The 16505-nt window shown below is 39.6% G+C and overlaps 1 protein-coding gene across 1 annotated transcript; it reads right to left on the reverse strand.

Annotated features, from left to right (window-relative positions):
• Nucleotides 1-1007: 1007 nt before the first annotated feature.
• CNIH1 (cornichon family member 1) lies at nt 1008-15597 on the reverse strand. Its single transcript, XM_017849488.1, has 5 exons — nt 15378-15597; nt 10465-10533; nt 5506-5618; nt 3676-3819; nt 1008-1223 (listed from the first exon to the last, which is right to left on the reverse strand). Exons 1-5 carry the CDS (start codon nt 15456-15458, stop codon nt 1205-1207), a joined length of 426 nt encoding a protein of 141 aa, XP_017704977.1. The 5' UTR covers nt 15459-15597; the 3' UTR covers nt 1008-1204.
• Nucleotides 15598-16505: the final 908 nt, after the last annotated feature.

Below are 16505 nucleotides of genomic sequence, written 5' to 3' on the forward strand. Positions count from 1 at the left end.
ACCCATAATTTTTCTTAATTGGTAAGAGAAATTTGATGATGCTTATGACATTCCACGTTTATTGGATCCTTGTCAAATGGACAAAAGGTTAAATTGGCGTTTGCATTAAATTTTTCCCTTTTTAAGATCCGTAGGCATGGTATTTTTTTCCAGAAAAAAAACGTAACAATAGTACTTCACTTTTAAAAAAAAAATGGACAGCAACCATGTTCTTATTATTGGATTAAGCAAGTTTTAAAGAAATACTATTTGTAATCTCAACAATGGGCACTGAAAGGGAGTTTCTTAATTCCGAGTTTTATTGTTGCACTAAAAGGAACAGCAGGATGTTAATTACAATTTTCTCTCGTTCAGGTTTGAAAATCTTCAGTACCGGGCCAAATTCTTAAGGAATACCTTTACCCACCAGATTAGAACAGTAAGAATAACCAATTTCTTAATAAGAATGGTCTTACAAATAAAAAACACATAAATAGCTTTAAATGGCATTCTTTCAACCAAGGTAATTCAGGGCATATATTATTTTATATCAAGTTTACTTATGCTTTAAGATTAAGGCAGAGTATATTTTTATTACCTCCGATGAAATATGGGAAATCCTCTCATTCAATGCAATATAACCCAGGGATAATATTCAAGTCGAAGGGAAAATTCCCTTCTTTTTATTTTGGTTAAATGGGGATCCGTATATAATCAATTCTACATGACCAGATGAGGGAACCCATCCCAAGTTTTCCCACTAAGTCAGATACACAATTTCAGTATCCAGGAAGCACTGATATCTACAGCTAATTATAATTAGATAACTGTTTCAATGAAACCAAAATGAGCCCTACAAGTTCCTATAAACAAAAAGCTTCCAATGTACTAGGACAGTCAGTAATTTAATGCTTTCATTCAGAGGATTATGGCTGTCCTTAAGAAGTGGCAAGTTCAAACCTGTCAACACCAGAGGTAATCATTTTATATTAATTTTATACGTATATTCCATTTAAATTCCTTTATCCAAGTATAACATAGAAAACACTTCCACAAGCAAAAAGTGTTGGAAACATTTAAAACAATAAGGAGTCATTTTTTTAAAGTAACTGATCAATTCCACAGGCTACTCTTGGACAGATTCTTGCTGGATAGGAATTCCCTCTTTGGTGGCTTTTGCATGCACTTAAACTGGGACCATTCTTCTGTGTGTTGTTCTAAGAGCTCACCAAACATAGATCATGCTGAAAGGAAAAAAAAAAAGCTGTTAATTTGAACATTCCTAATCATAAAAAAAAAAAACTTCAAGGAGCATGAGAGCAGTATGCTTTATATAGTAAATAGTATCACAGAAAAATGAAAAGTACTAATGACAAGTTCACAGTGATTTTAATTTGCATTTATTGAGAACTTTTGCCTAAACACAGGACTTGGCTCAGTGGCATGTGCTGTATATGTCCCCTATTCCCTTTCCAATTTTAGCAAAGTAGACAGCACAGCTGGAAAGCTAATGGGGATTCAGAGTTAGCGAAAAGCATCGCAAACACCACACGCCTCTGGAGCCGTGTCTAATAATAGAATGAGCATTCTGGAGGGCTCACTTCACGAACAGGCCCCCGTTAGGGTCTTTCATACAACATTACCTCGCTTAATCTCCTCCAACGCAGTCCTAGAAGGCAGGTACCATGTGTATCCCATCTGTATAGAAAGGAATGATCAATCAAGGATCTTTCCCATTAGAGAAAAGGCTCCAAGCAATAGCAACTTTTTAGGAAGCGGTAAAAAAGAAAAGGGAAAACAGCAGAAATAAAAGGAGCAATGACTTTTGGGATTTAGGTTAAGAACTGCCAAGGGCAATTCTACATTAGAGTGATATGGGAAAGGCATTAGGGGGCATGGTCCAAAAAAGCATGCTATCTCTAACAGGAAATACAAAGGAGTTGGATAAGCCTTGTTTTTTAGACCAGAAACAACTTTAAAACAGAACAAATATCCTGGTGCTACCATATTCCCGGTGAACCATTTTCCCACAACTGCACATCTCCCAACTTTATTCAATTTATCAAATCATCATTTCATTTCTTTTATTCAACAAGTATGTTTGAAAGTGCCTATTATAAGCCAGCCCTGTTCCAGACATTTGCTATGGAACTCTACAAAATGAAAATTAACAGAAATTTAAATGACACAAAGAATTTCACTTTTCAGAGCATTTCTTTGGTTTCATAGATGAGCTTAATATCTGCATATGCACTAAAGGATATTCATTTCACAGCTAATAGCTCCTAAAAGCATTATCTTTTCCTAAATTTCAGTCTTTCTTTTCTATGATGGAAACTTATGTATAAAGAGAAATATGAATATGAATATAAGCCTATCTTAGCAAGTTTCCAAGTAACGAAAAAGAGAATGGAAGCTTATGCTGTTTTTTTAAAGCTTACAGCTTTTTTGGAAATATTCTGAAAATCAAGGAGAAAGCCATCTCTAGTTGAATGTGTATTGATAAAAAACGAGAAAGCATTTTACATAAGTGATGTGTAAAAGCATATTCACATAGCTTAAAGAAACATGTAATTCTACATTTAACAGTGCCCTTTTCTAGTTGTAATAAGCAGTCATTTCACCGCACCTACAGCACACCTACAGCAGGGGTTCTCAACAAGGGCAATTTTGCCCCTCGGGACATCTGGGCAATGTCCAGAGACATTTTTGGTTGTCATCGGGGGACAAGAGGGCACTAATGGCATCTAGTGGGTAAAAGCCAGGGATGCTGCTAAACGTCCTACAATATACAGAACAGCTTCCCACAGAAATTCCCACACAGCCCAGACTGTCAACAGTGCCGAAGTTGAGAAATCCTGACCTAGAGGAACAATGAGTCCATCAGAGTATAAAAGGAAAAATATCAGGCTGGGCACGATGGCTTATGCCTGTAATCCCAGTACTTTGGGAAGCCAAGGTGGGCAGATCACCTGAGGTCTGGAGTTCAAGACCAGCCTGGCCAACATGGTGAAACTCCTTCTCTACTAAAAATACAAAAATTAGCCAGGCGTGGTGGTACACGCCTGTAATCCCAGCTACTTAGGAGGCTGAGGCAGGGGAATTGCTTGAACCTGGTGGGGCGGAGGATGCAGTGAGCAGAGATCGTGCCACTGCACTCCAGCCTGAGCGACAGAGACTCCGTCTCAAAAAAAAAAAAAGGAAAAAAATCAGAAACTGCACCACCCTGTAAGGTAGAACTACTTCTTTCATTCATACCACTCAAATCAAGCAAATCAGAAAATAAAGGGCAGAGCACACCACTTATGAAGAATGATAAAGAGAAAATGAAACATAATGTCGGGAGAGACCCTGAAGACAAGCAGAAACTTCTGCAAACTCACACATCCCTATCCTTCAATGACATCACTTTGCCACAGAGAATGAGGACCATCCTTTACCGACTGAATGTGTCTGAGAACTTAGGAAGCAGCATCCCTGACCAAACCTTCTGCCTCTGACAGCAGACTGGTTTACTGCCTTGATAAGCACCAGTGTGGGTCACATTGAGTGTGTGTGAATTTGCTGGTGTGCACCATGCACACTTAAGACACTAAGTTATTCTTCGAATGGATTTTAAGGTGTGAAAACCATAATGCCTGCAAACTTTTAAAGCAGCAAAGTGAAAGCATATTTCATTTTACCTTTTCAACTTACCCGTATAGGTAGTAAAAAAATGCTAGAAGATAAAAAGCTAATTTGCACCATCCTTCCTTCTGACAATATGCTAGAATATCTGCATTCATGATGGTTGTAGGGTCATAGAGTCCTGGGCCACTCATCACTGGTCTACTCATATACCTGGAATAAACACAGTCTATTAGGCATTCAGAAAGGGCAGCAAATGTTGAGATAAGAAAGCGGGTCTTTCTTCTAAAACATCTGTTACGAAAGGTGGTCCACACGGGGAAGCATTCTTTTACTTATGGGTAAAATGCTTTTCTTTTACCATCTTAATTTTAAAAGTAGAGTCCCTAATGAGCAGAATGAGATAGCTAAACAAGCTTCATCTAGTCTCTACCTTTTCAGAAATCCAAGAAAACAGGAAGAACTGTAAAAGAAAATAGGTGTTTTGCTTTTACTTATCTTGACATAATTTTAGATTTACAGAAAAGATGTAACAATCTTTCACCCAGATATTTCAAATGTCCATTTTTACTATATTTGCTTTATCCTTCTCTTTCTCATTCTGAGTACTGTTTTTTTGTTTTGTTTTTTTTTTGAGACAGGGTCTTACCCTGTCACCCAGGCTGGAATACAGTGGTACAATCTCGGCTCACCACAATCTCAGACTCCTGGGCTCAAGCAAACCTTCTGCCTCAAGCCTCCCAAGTAGCGGGGACTACAGGCACACACCACCATGCTTAGCTAATTTTTTTGTATTTTTTGTAGAGAGGGGGTTTTGTGCCATGTTGTCCAGTCTGTTCTCCAACTCCTAGGCTCAAGTGATCCATCTGCCTCAGTCTCTCAAAGTGCTGGGACTGCAGGGATGAGCCATTGCACCTGGCCCTGAGTAAACTTTTCTTTTTTTTTTTTTTTTTTGAGAGGAATCTCGCTCTGTTGCCCAGGCTGCAGTGCACTGGCACGATCTTGCAAACTCCACCTCCTAGCCTGAAGCAATTCTCTGCCTCAGCCTCCCAAGTAGCTGGGATTACAGGCGCCCGCCACCACGACTGGTTACTTTTAGTATTTTTAGTAGAGACAGGGTTTCACCATCTTGGCCAGGCTGGTCTTGAACTCCTGACCTCGTGATCCACCCACCTCAGCCTCCCAAAGTGCTGGGATTACAGGCGTACGCCACTGCACCCGGCCAAGTACATTTTTTTCTGAATCATTTCAGAGTCCACTGTAGACCTGATACCACTTTACTCCTAAATATTTCTTCAGTATATATCTCCTAAAATCAAGGGCAATAAGGTTTTGACATGCCTATTTAAAACAAAAACTTCTAACTCTATATACTACAGATATAACTATGGAAGTTAAAAATATTACCTTTTACAAATAACCTGTTAGTCATAAACACAGAAAGAAATTCAGCATACACTGTACATTTTGACTTCTCTGAAGTTCAAGGACAAGCAAAGCTAATCTAAGTTGATAGAGGTCAGTGGTCTTGGGAGGTGTGAAGGGTAACTGACTAAGATGGGACACAAGTGAATGCTCTAGAGGCCACAACTGTTGTGTATCTTGATCTGGGTGGTGGTTTAACAGGTGTATACATATGTAAAAACTCATTGAGCTATATACTTCAGACTTGTGCAGAACACTAAGTTATACTTCACTTTTAAAAAAAAAAAATTCCTTTAAAATAAAGCTCTATAAGAGGTATTGAAACAGTTTTTGTTCATCCACTTGATTTTTTAAAAAATAAATGCCAACTAAGCTTCCATTTTTATGTAGGTAACTAGCATGTGAGATAACCATATCAACCACAGTATATTTAAGTTTTAATTTAAAAAAATTAAAAGTGTATCTAAATATTACCTCCAAATATGATATGCCAAGAGGGGCATGTTGAGGCCCAGTGTAAGCCACTCCGCTGCACAGAGAAACATGACACAGAAGAAAGCGTGGATGAGGTACTCTGGGAGTACAAGCTGGAAGGAAAACACAGGCCAGTTATCAAAATGCCTCGGCATTAAGTCAACTGCTAATCTGGAAAGCAGGTGGCAACCAAGTTTCCATAATGAAAAATCACTGTTTTCTTAGACTCAGAAATAAAAGATGCTACTGAGTTTTATTTCCATGTTTAACTTTTTACCAAAAGTAGGATTACAGGCAAACTGACCAGAGTATATAGCTTGCACTAACATAACAAAGTAAGATACATGACTTAAAATTTAAAGCTCAAATTCTTAGAGTAATAGATCAAATTATACAAAGTTACCACCCAGATTGTTAAACAATTTGCTAGTCAACTAGAATACTTTTTCTTTCCACCATTCAACAATGATAGAAGTACAAAAATGAGATATCTGATCACATGCAACATATTAAAAGTTCCACAGAAACAAAACTCTCCTTTAGAAATTTACACATCGGTGTTTTTAAGCCTTTAACAGAAACCAGAAATGCTACATACACAATATTTAGCAAACCACATCGCATTCCCACAGAAGTAATTTTTTAATGGAAAGCCAATCAGCCAATAATCTCAGCACAGTGGGGGGAAGAACACTAATATGCACAAATGTAAAAGATTTGCTTTCTGCAATGTAGGAGGGAAAAGACTGAGTTCTTAACCATGAAATTAGGATTTTCCAGGTTCCCAAGTTCTCATTCTTAGGTGGCCTTTCCGTTTCTTTACGTCTGCTTGCCAACAAAAAGGTAAGACACAACAGAAGACCAGTAGAAGCTCAGAACCCAAAACAAAATAAACCTTTTGGTAGTAGGTAGTATTAAGTGAAGAAAATTAATTCGAGCAAAATGCTTTTATAAAATGACCACGAGTTAATGCTTTATTTTAAATTATCTTTCTCATCCTAAAGATTTCAGCCTGAGAACTTTGTGAAATAAAAATACCAACACCTCTCATTGCAAGTTTCAGCCAAAGTATCTCCTATAAGTCACAGCTACAAAGCCAGTTTCTCAAATGTTTACTTCATACCAAATGGAAATCATGTGAATACTTATCATCATCAGCTCACTCCTGAGGGGAAACCATGGCTGTAGAGACTGTAATCATACTATGTACTCAGGCCCATTTTCTCATACTCCCAAATTACTCTTTCCAATTTAAAGTTGTAGAAGGGGCTTTTTAATGAATACTATTTTAGATGAAATCCAGGTAAACAACTAATCTATACCACTAACCAAATACTTTCTACAAACTTAAACATTATAATAAAAGATAAACTCTGCATATGTACATAAACTTCCAAATAACATTTAAGCCAGCATCTATTTAAGATCAAAGTTCTCTAAACAAGAAAATTGCTATAGGACTCCGAAACTCAAGGACTATAACCAGAACAAACCATGAAAAACATACATTTTATTAAGAATTCCACTACAGTTGCTTTTATACTACTTGTTTAAATTACAAATGTTGTCTCTAAAATATAATAAGCCTATTTCAGCCCTAAAAAGCCAACTGATATCTAACAAACAAATCATCATGCAAGGTTTTACCCTACACTTAACAGTCTGAAGTATGGAAAGAATGATTTTGAAAGCATGACCCCCTCCCGCTCTTAATATACTTTAATAGGGCCGGGCGCGGTGGCTCAGCCTGGTAATCCCCTTTGGGAGGCCGAAGACGGCGGGATCACGAGGGTCAGGAGATTCGAGACCATCGCTGGCTAACACGGTGAAACCCTGTCTCTTTACTTAAAGAATACAAAAAACTAGCCGGGCGACGAGCGGCGCCTGTAGTCAGGCTACTTCGGGAGGGTGGGCAGTTTTGTTGATTTGTTTTTTCTTAACCCAGCGAGGGGGAGCTTGCAGTGAGCCTGAGATCCCAGCCACTGCACTCCCGCCTGGGTGGCAGGGAGCAAGACTCCGTCTCACAAAAAAAAAAAACCAAAAAAACAAAACCAACCCCCTTACATCACTAGTATACTATACTATATTTACACACACTTTATAAAAAGTGTTAATAAAGATAATCTACAACTCTACCAGTTCTAATATGAAACAAATGTTATTCCCTCCCTTCTCCTCAAAAGGAGTCCAGAAATATTAACTACCCATCTCTCTTAAAAACCAACCCTCTCCGAGCATTCTTTAATGACAAAATTTCCCCTTAAGTGACACAAAAATTATTCCATTTAGGAACCAAGGTTCAAACAGAAACTAGTATCCAGAAAAAATACCTCATGCAAACATAGCTGAAATGATAGTATTTAAACATGCAAAACATAATATTCTCTTGTTAAAGTTCACAATTTAAAAAATAGTGATATTTGTCTTCCCCCATACTTTGGCAGAACTGTCAAAACAAATTTAAATAGGGAAAACTGTCAGATGCACTGCTATTCAGCCAATTATCGGCACCCTATCCAAAGGCAACCTGTGCTGCTATAAAAATGTCCTTCAACCTCCTGCAGCATTAGGATGTCCCCAGCACACGTCTCTTCTCAGTGAGAATTTCTTTCCATTAAGAAAAGCCAGGAATTGCACATTACCTGTTAAAATGAAACCAGTCCCTCCTAAATTTACAATACATTAGGAAAATACAAGAGCTTGAGCTTCAAAAATTAGGCTGTCTTGAGTTCAAATTCTGACTCTATCTTAGCTGTATAACCTTCGGCAAAGTGCTTTAACCTGGCAAAGCTTCAGTTTACTCTCCTATTCATGAGATAACAATATACCTACCTCAGGAGTGTCGTAAGAATTAAATTAAAAAATTCAGGCATAGTGCTTAGCACAGAGCCTAGCACCCAGGAAAATCCTCATCTGATTTCAGATATTTTTACCTTCATCATCATTTGGTTATTTGAAGTAATGAAAAGACAAACAGCATAGAATACTATTAATAAGCAGCTATCAAAAGGGGAAATTTCAGTTTCTTCATTTCCTGGTAACAACTTCAACTACTTAGGTTAAAATGTTTTACAATTAACACTTACTACTTTCCGGCCGGGCACGGTGGCTCAAGCCTGTAATCCCAGCACACTGGGAGGAGGAGACGGGCGGATCACGAGGTCAGGAGTTCGAGACCATCCTGGCTAACACGGTGAAACCCCGTCTCTACTAAAAAATACAAAAAACTAGCCGGGCGAGGTGGCGGGCGCCTGTAGTCCCAGCTACTCGGGAGGCTGAGGCAGGAGAATGGCGTAAACCCGGGAGGCGGAGCTTGCAGTGAGCTGAGATCCGGCCACTGCACTCCAGCCTGGGCGACAGAGCAAGACTCCGCCTCAAAAAAAAAAAAAAAAAACACGTACTACTTTCCAACAGAAGGCAAATTTATCTACTCATGTCTTGTTTCATAACAGCAAAGAAACAGCTAATAAGTTAATACTTTTAATTGTACCTACATCAACTCCTACTGTAACAGTTCTCTAAAAACAAACTAGAAATCTCTTCCACCATCCACAGTTATCTAGGAAACAATAATAAAGTACCAAACTAACTTTCTAGATGCTTTTCCAAATAAAATCCCTCTCGCACCTTAGTGCTAGTACACTAGTATGCTAGACAACTAAAATCTACACAAACTCTCCCCTTCGTTAAGTAATTTTTAAAGCTGAATTACTGTATTTTATTTCTTGAAGACATACCCATGGCTTTCTTATAAACAACCAACCATTCAATTCCTGACCAATCAGGCACAATCAAATACACAGGCTAAAGGAGAATCTTCCTAAATGCATTCAAAAATACAAAAAACAAGCTGGGTACCTTGGTGTGCGCCTGTAATCCCAGCTACCCAGGAGGTTGAGGCAGGAGGATCACTTGACTCAGGAGTTTGATACGAGCCTGGGCAATATAGAGAGACCCCCCCACCATCTCAAAAGAAAATTTTAAAATACATACATATATATTTTTTCAAACACCCCAAGCACAATGGAGCTACATTAGCACTAAATTCATGATGGCTCAGAACTTAGTGTAATTCAGGCCTGTTTCAGAAATAGAAAGTAAATACACACTAGAAATAACTACGTAGACATTTGTATACAAATTGTTATCTACAAAATTTTGGCACCTTAAGTCCAAAGAATGGCATTACTGTGAGATCCCTGAGCCCCCAGAACAGAGGTATCCACCTAACAGGCTCTGAATAAACATCAGCTGAAAGAATGACTCATTTATTCCAGAATATGCAAACCAAAGACAAACTAGATATGGCAGATAAGCCCATACTAAAGATTTCACTCACATACTACCTCGCAATAAGTCACAACCCGAGAATCATCTCACCATCTATTAGTCATTTTATGTTAACCAACTTTCAAGTACTGCACTAAATAATTTCACATAGAAGTGCCTATGGCTATAACATAAAAAAAACGCACACGCATTTAACAGCTTTCCCTACTTGACCGGGCTAGCAAGCATATATTTGCATACAATATGAAATTTCATGAAATCATAAACCTCAACAGGCATATGAACAAGCACACTGAACAAAACATTACAAATACAAATGCCCTAACCCTCCCCATGAAATGAATATAGCATTAAAACATTAAACTAAAAAGCAGTACACACCTTTAATGCAATTTTGACTCTTTTAATCTTTTTGACCTTTTCAACTGTCTTTGGCCGACAATGTAAAAAGCAGATTGGAAGAATGTTAGTATGACAGCTGACAAGACCACCCGCAGATTAATAATAGAATAGTCAAGCACGACAGGAAAAAGATTTTTTAACTTCTGCCTACTTCAAAAAGTACAAATATATTATACTACTCAGAATACTGGCCATTTTCAAATTACATCAAGTTAAAAACAAATATATTTTTTAAAATCTAAAGATAAATCCTATATTATAACTTACGGGATTCAGGGTATTACACTGGTCTATAGGATTCTTGTAATCAGTCTTCAGCTCATCAAATGCTATAATCTAAAATAAAATTGAAACAGTTAGGAACACTCACTTTAATTAAAAACAGCAACAAACCTGCCCCATATTCAAATAATTATTAAAGTTAATAAAACAAGAACAAAAGTACACCAAGATCACAAATACCAATTTACGCTAAACTCATATACGACAAAAAGAAGAGCCAGAATCCGATTTAAAGAAGTGAAAACATTCTTATCTCAGTATCACTAAAATTTGGTATCACTGTAATAAATACCTCCAATTTTCAATTTCTTCAATGCCTCTGCTCAAGTTATTTCAACTTATCTCTACTTGAAATAATCTTCTGAGTAGAAAAATCGTTTCAATTGTTTATCCAAATTCCTCTTTATCCAAAAAAAAACAAACAAACCTTCCTATGCCAATTTCTTTCTGTAGGTTTTCCTAACTCCTTTGGACAGAAGCAATTGCATCCCTGTCCACATCTCCACACAGCATGGAACTCTATAATGCCATCAATATGGCTTTTCTCATTGCCATGAGAGTGGTATTTACACACAAGTCTGTCCTCCCCCCTACATTCTCAGGGAGAAGGACCATTTTTATTTATCTGTGCATGCTCCTCCTCCCTTGGCACAGTGCTCAGTGGGACACTAGAGATGGATTTTAACTCTTCAATTTGTTCCCATTTGTGCCCAAACACATACATTTCTAAGGATGCTTCTGTCCACACTCCGGAGGAATGTGGCTTCAACTTCAAGGGTCACTAAAATGTACGTTAAGAGTCAAAATGGGGGCTATGCACCACTTAGTGGCATCATTTCAGGTGTCAAAGAAAGAAGACAAAGGCAGCAAGTTGATGGGGGAGCCATGTTAGTTGCTAACACTTCTCATCCCAGGTACACACAACCTAAGCTACCCTTCCCCTAATGAGTTAGGAATAGTATCTTTATATGTCAAAGTGTTGCTCAATATTATCAGTAATCAGTAAAGTTACGTATTTCCATATTTTAACGTGACTGTTTATTTCCGTTAAAATTTAGTTTTATAAAAAGATGGTTTAATTTCTAGAGTTCTATAAAATTCACCAACCTGCCCGAATAAAAACTCCAAATAGCAATAGAAGGAAAATAATAAAACATTAGAATGTAATCTCTGAAAGAACAAAGATTGTTATATTTACTATTATGTCCCAGGGCCTAAAATATAAAATAGTGCCTGGCACATAGGTAAGTGCTCAATAAACGTTAAATGGAAGGAAGGGGTGAAAAAAATAGCACTTGGGATTAAAAAAAAAAAGTGCGGAACTCACCAGAGGGGATTTCCCTTGGCTAATGACACCTAACACAAATGTTAAAAATATAAATGTGTAATTAGAAAATACTAATTTCTGATTACTTAAGTAGGACATGATTAGTCAGCTACTTGATGTCAGCCATGGTATATACCCCCATTGCATTTTAGTAATAAAGCTCAAGACAAGGATCATAATCACAAGTATTTCTCAATAACAAGATTCAACTTAACAGAATACAAAACTTGTCTTTAAAACTGACATTTAATTGGATATTTTCTTCAGGTGACTTCAAGAGAATCTTTTTTTTTTTTTTTTTTTGAGAAGGGGTCTTACTCTGTCACCCAGGCTGCAGTGCAGTGGCATAATCTTGGATCATTGCAACCTCCACCTCCTGGCTCAAATGATTCTCCTGCCTCAGCCTCCGGAGTAGCTGGCACTACAGTTGCATGCCACCACGCCTGGCTAATTTTTGGATTTTTTGTAGAGATGGGATTTTACCATGTTGCTCAGACCGGTCTCAAACTCCTGAGCTCAGGTGATCCGCCTGCCTTGGCCTCCCAAAGTGCTGGGATTACAGGTATAAGCCTCCGTGCCCAGCTACAAGGGATCTTTTAAGTATGTTGTTGAATGGGTTTCTCTTTGAGTGCTATAGGTTAGGGTTTTCGAACCTCTTCGGAGAAGACTCTTAAATTAATGATTTTGAAATCTTTTTGCAGCTATGTGGCTGAGCAAAAACACCCACAAAATTTCCCACAGAAGCATAACAAAAATAAAACAGATAAATCCCTAATGATGCCCAAGTGCACAATTCAGGATACCTTCCAACTTGTTACGTATCTTTAAGGAATGACTTCTAAACTTTTAAGTTTTCAAACAATCTATGCTCCCGACTCTATTCTCCACAGAGCATCAATGACATGAATTAGGACTAAATTGACAGATATAATCATCAGCATAAAAAACATTCTCTAATACAGTGATTAAATAAGATTTTGGAATGTAATTTAAAATTGTAAAATGAGTCTTCTGAAAGATACTTCAACTACCTGCTAGAGTTTGGTTTAACTTGTCCAAATCTCAGGTTGAAATCTGATCCCCAATGTTGGAGGCGGGAATCTAAGGGAGCAGATTCCTCATGAATGGTTTGCTGTCATCTTGGAGGGAATACGTGAGTTCTACTATTAGTACCCAAGAGAACTGGCTGGTAAACAGCACCTGGCACCTCCCCTTCTTTTTCCTTTGCTTCCTCTCACTATGGGATCTCTATACACTACTCCTCCACCATGAGTGGAAGCAAGCTGAGGCTTTCACCCGATGCCCAGTCTTACAGCCAGCAGAATCCTGAGATAAATAAACATCTTTTTTCTTTGTAAATTACTCAGCCTCCCCATATTCCTTTATAGCAACACAAATGGACTAAGATACTACCTAAGATGACAAACATAAGGATATATGGATAATAGAAAAATTAAAACTACCTATTTATTTAGAATTGTTCCAAAAGGATACTAAGTCTCCCAACGAAGAAATCCCTAAGCATAAAAGCTCTCCACGAATCTGTGGTATAATTTTTTTTTTAAATTCTATAACACGACTTAAAATTATTTACTTCGCCCAGACACGCATTCGTTTCAAAGCTGAAATTACCCATTTTTTGAAAGTGCAGTTCAGGTTTTCCGTAAGCCAAACACTATTTGGTTCAAAACGTAAAAATGTGGAAAAGGCTACCCCAGAGCTCTAAGAATCCCCCTCATTCCAGAAAAAAGGAATACCCATCAAGCAGAGAGTGACTTAAAGTTACATCTACAGGTGGAATGGAACCCCACATTTTTTTTTTTTTTTTTTTTTTTTTTTTGAGACGGAGTCTTGGCCCAGGATGGAGTGCAGTGGCGCCATCTCGGCTCACTGCAACCTCTGCCTCCAGGGTTCAAAGCGATTGTCCTCCACCTTAGCCTCCCGAGTAGCTGGGATTACAGGCGCCCACCACCATGCCTGGCTAATTTTTTTGTATTTTTAATAGAGACAGAGTTTCACCATGTTGGCCAAGCTGGTCTCCAACCCCTGACCTCGTGATCCTCCCGCCTCGGCCTCCCAAAGTGCTGGGATTACAGGCGTGAGCCACCACGCCCAGCCATGGAACCACACATTTTCATCACAGGCTTACTAAAGCTGAGCTAGTCTGTATCCCAAATTATCTTAGGTATTGTTCTTCCACCAAAGCAGAGCTGAAGATGCTCTTCAAATTACTGGCTCTTACTGACAAGCATTCTGAGTTAGCAGTTATTTCTAATACAGTTAATAGCCTACATAAGTATTCCTGATTACAGTAAGCAGTCAGGTCCTAAAATAATTATAAACACAACCATACTGCTTAGCAAAAAGAATGGATTGTGATATGCTTCCACTTTCGAGATTTTTTTTGCATAAGACGCTGCTGCTGTTGAATCATTCTGCCCCTCCTTATGTTTCATAGAAATCCTTGTTACGGGCATGATGCAACCTGACTTAAAATCTACATAAGAGTGAACGTGTTCATTCAAATTAAAAGTAATATAGGAGAAGGTACTAGAATATGGGGAAAAGAGAAGCAAGTATGAGATAAATTTTTAATGAATGATTTCCAGAGGGCTCTCAGTGCTTTTAATTTTGTGCTAAAGCAACAGAAATTCTTAAAAATCTCTGTAGAACTATGTCGCTGGGAACTTACGACTTTTTCCGTAGAGGGACCAGTAATGCTGTGCTTCCACCCTGCAACAGTGATGATGATGTGTGTAACAGAAATAAATACTGCCCTCGAAAAGCTTAAGGTTTCTGAGCATCTCAAAATCAAATGAAAACTCCCTCTACTAAATCAAACAATCCTGAATATAAGGGTGGCTTGGAAGGCTGCCAGTTGAAACTCCAGCGGTCAAAGTATGATTTGGGGGGGAAACGCTGACACGCAAACAACAAAGTAATCAATCGAACTTGCATCAAAGTTCACCAGGAAACAACAATCTGGAAAAAGAAAAAAAAAGTAATTTGATTTGAAGAGCATCCAACAAGTGCTGAGAAGTAGAGTTGGAAATTCACCCTAAGTGGGTTACATTTTGGCCACAGTTCTGTGGAAACCCTAAAAGAAAGCCAATCTATATTAACAAAAATTCGGAAAACTTCATTCACACTACGCCCGTACCACCGCGCCGTTGACATCCTCCCCGGGGAAGCGGGGATACGGGGATGCGGGGATACGGGGATGCGGGGCCGCGGGCCAGCAGAGGTCGGTGCGAGAGCAGCGCGGAACCGCAGGGCCCGCCTGGACCGCGGTCGCCCCACCCAGCCCGGGAGGAGTAGCGGTGCGCGCGGCCTGTGCCAAGACACCGCGGGCGCATCCACCCGGCGACCGCGTGCCCCGGCTCCTCCAGTACCCGCGGCCACAGACCGCGGACGGATGGCGCGCAGACCCCAAGCCGCGCGGCCCGCACCAGCCGGACCGCAACCCAGGCGCGCAAACCACCGGCCGCCGTGGCGGCCCCGACCGCGGGCCCCGGGCGAAAAGAGGCTGCGCTGCCGCCTTGCCTTCCCTCCCACAGCCCCGGCTACTCACGTGCCAAATGGCGAAGAAGATGAGCGCGGCAGTGAGCAGCAGCGCCAGCATGTAGCAGAAGGCCGCGAACGTGAACGCCATGGTTAGGGAGGAGGAGCAGGGAGCGGCGCCGGTGCCAGCGGAGAAAGGCGGCGCAGGGCCCTCTGGGTAAAACCATTCACTTCCCCCGGCCACAGCCACGACCGCCGCCGATACCGCCTCGGCGCCAGCCCTCTCAGCGCGCCTGCGCACCAGCCCAGCCGCCCCGGCGCCCTCTGATGGCCGGAGTCTGCGTTGCACTGACATTGTCCGCACAGTTGATTATTTTTCCTTCCTTCTCGCGTTTATTCTTTCAACAAATATTTATTGAATGAGTGCCTAGTTTGTTACAGGTACCGCGTTTCTCGCTTCAGACACAAAGATGAATAAGATAGTACCTGCACTGAAAGAACTTAGTATAGTGCCGGAAATGAACACCTAAATAATTACTTTATTATAACCCCGTAAACGGATGTGTGTGGGATGTTCTGAAAGGTCGAAGAAGGACAGCCAGCCCGCCCTGAAGCATTTAGGCAGGATTCCTGCTGTAGGTGTTTCCTAAGTTGGCCTTAGATGATGAGCAGAAGTTCTCCAGGCAAAACGAAGGTAGACCTGGCAGTCCAAGGAAACGGTGCAGAATGAGGAAACGCACCGAGATGGAAAAAAGAAAAGAAAAATAAAGCTTCGTGTCTCAGGTGAAACCAGCAGCAATTCTGTATTAATGGAACATAAGTGCAAGACAGTGGTGTGAGTTAGAAATGAATTAGCAAGGGATCAGATCATAGAGGGCCTTATGTGCTTCATTATGGAGCTCAGACTTCTTATCCCGTAAGCCCAAATTTTTCCAATTTTTTTGCTCACCATACACAACCAGAAAGATTATTTCGTTGCAGCCCAGTGGAATATCATACAGACAGCAAGTTATGAAGAGATGGAAATCTAGATATAGAGGCAAAGAAATCTAGATATAACCAAAACAAAAATTTCACGAAACTGTACTAATGATCCATAAGTACTTTCCCTTCTACTCTCTTTTGCTACTTTTTTGTTTTTAATACTGGTTGTAACACACAAAATTGATTCAAAATTGATTAATTTTCCATTACAACC

The sequence above is a fragment of the Rhinopithecus bieti genome, unplaced genomic scaffold (genome assembly GCF_001698545.2).
Source record: "Rhinopithecus bieti isolate Rb0 unplaced genomic scaffold, ASM169854v2 scaffold_29928, whole genome shotgun sequence".
NCBI classification, from domain to species: Eukaryota; Metazoa; Chordata; class Mammalia; order Primates; family Cercopithecidae; genus Rhinopithecus; species Rhinopithecus bieti.

Excerpts from the sequence above, each read along its gene's own strand:
- CNIH1 (XM_017849488.1), bottom strand. The coding sequence starts at position 15,458 with ATGGCGTTCACGTTCGCGGCCTTCTGCTACATGCTGGCGCTGCTGCTC. Across the intron at positions 10,534-15,377 it reads TCTTCTTCGCCATTTGGCAC|ATTATAGCATTTGATGAGCT; the intron begins GTGAGTAGCCGG and ends ATTTTATTTTAG. Across the intron at positions 3,820-5,505 it reads TTGGCATATCATATTTGGAG|GTATATGAGTAGACCAGTGA; the intron begins GTAATATTTAGA and ends TGTTTATTCCAG.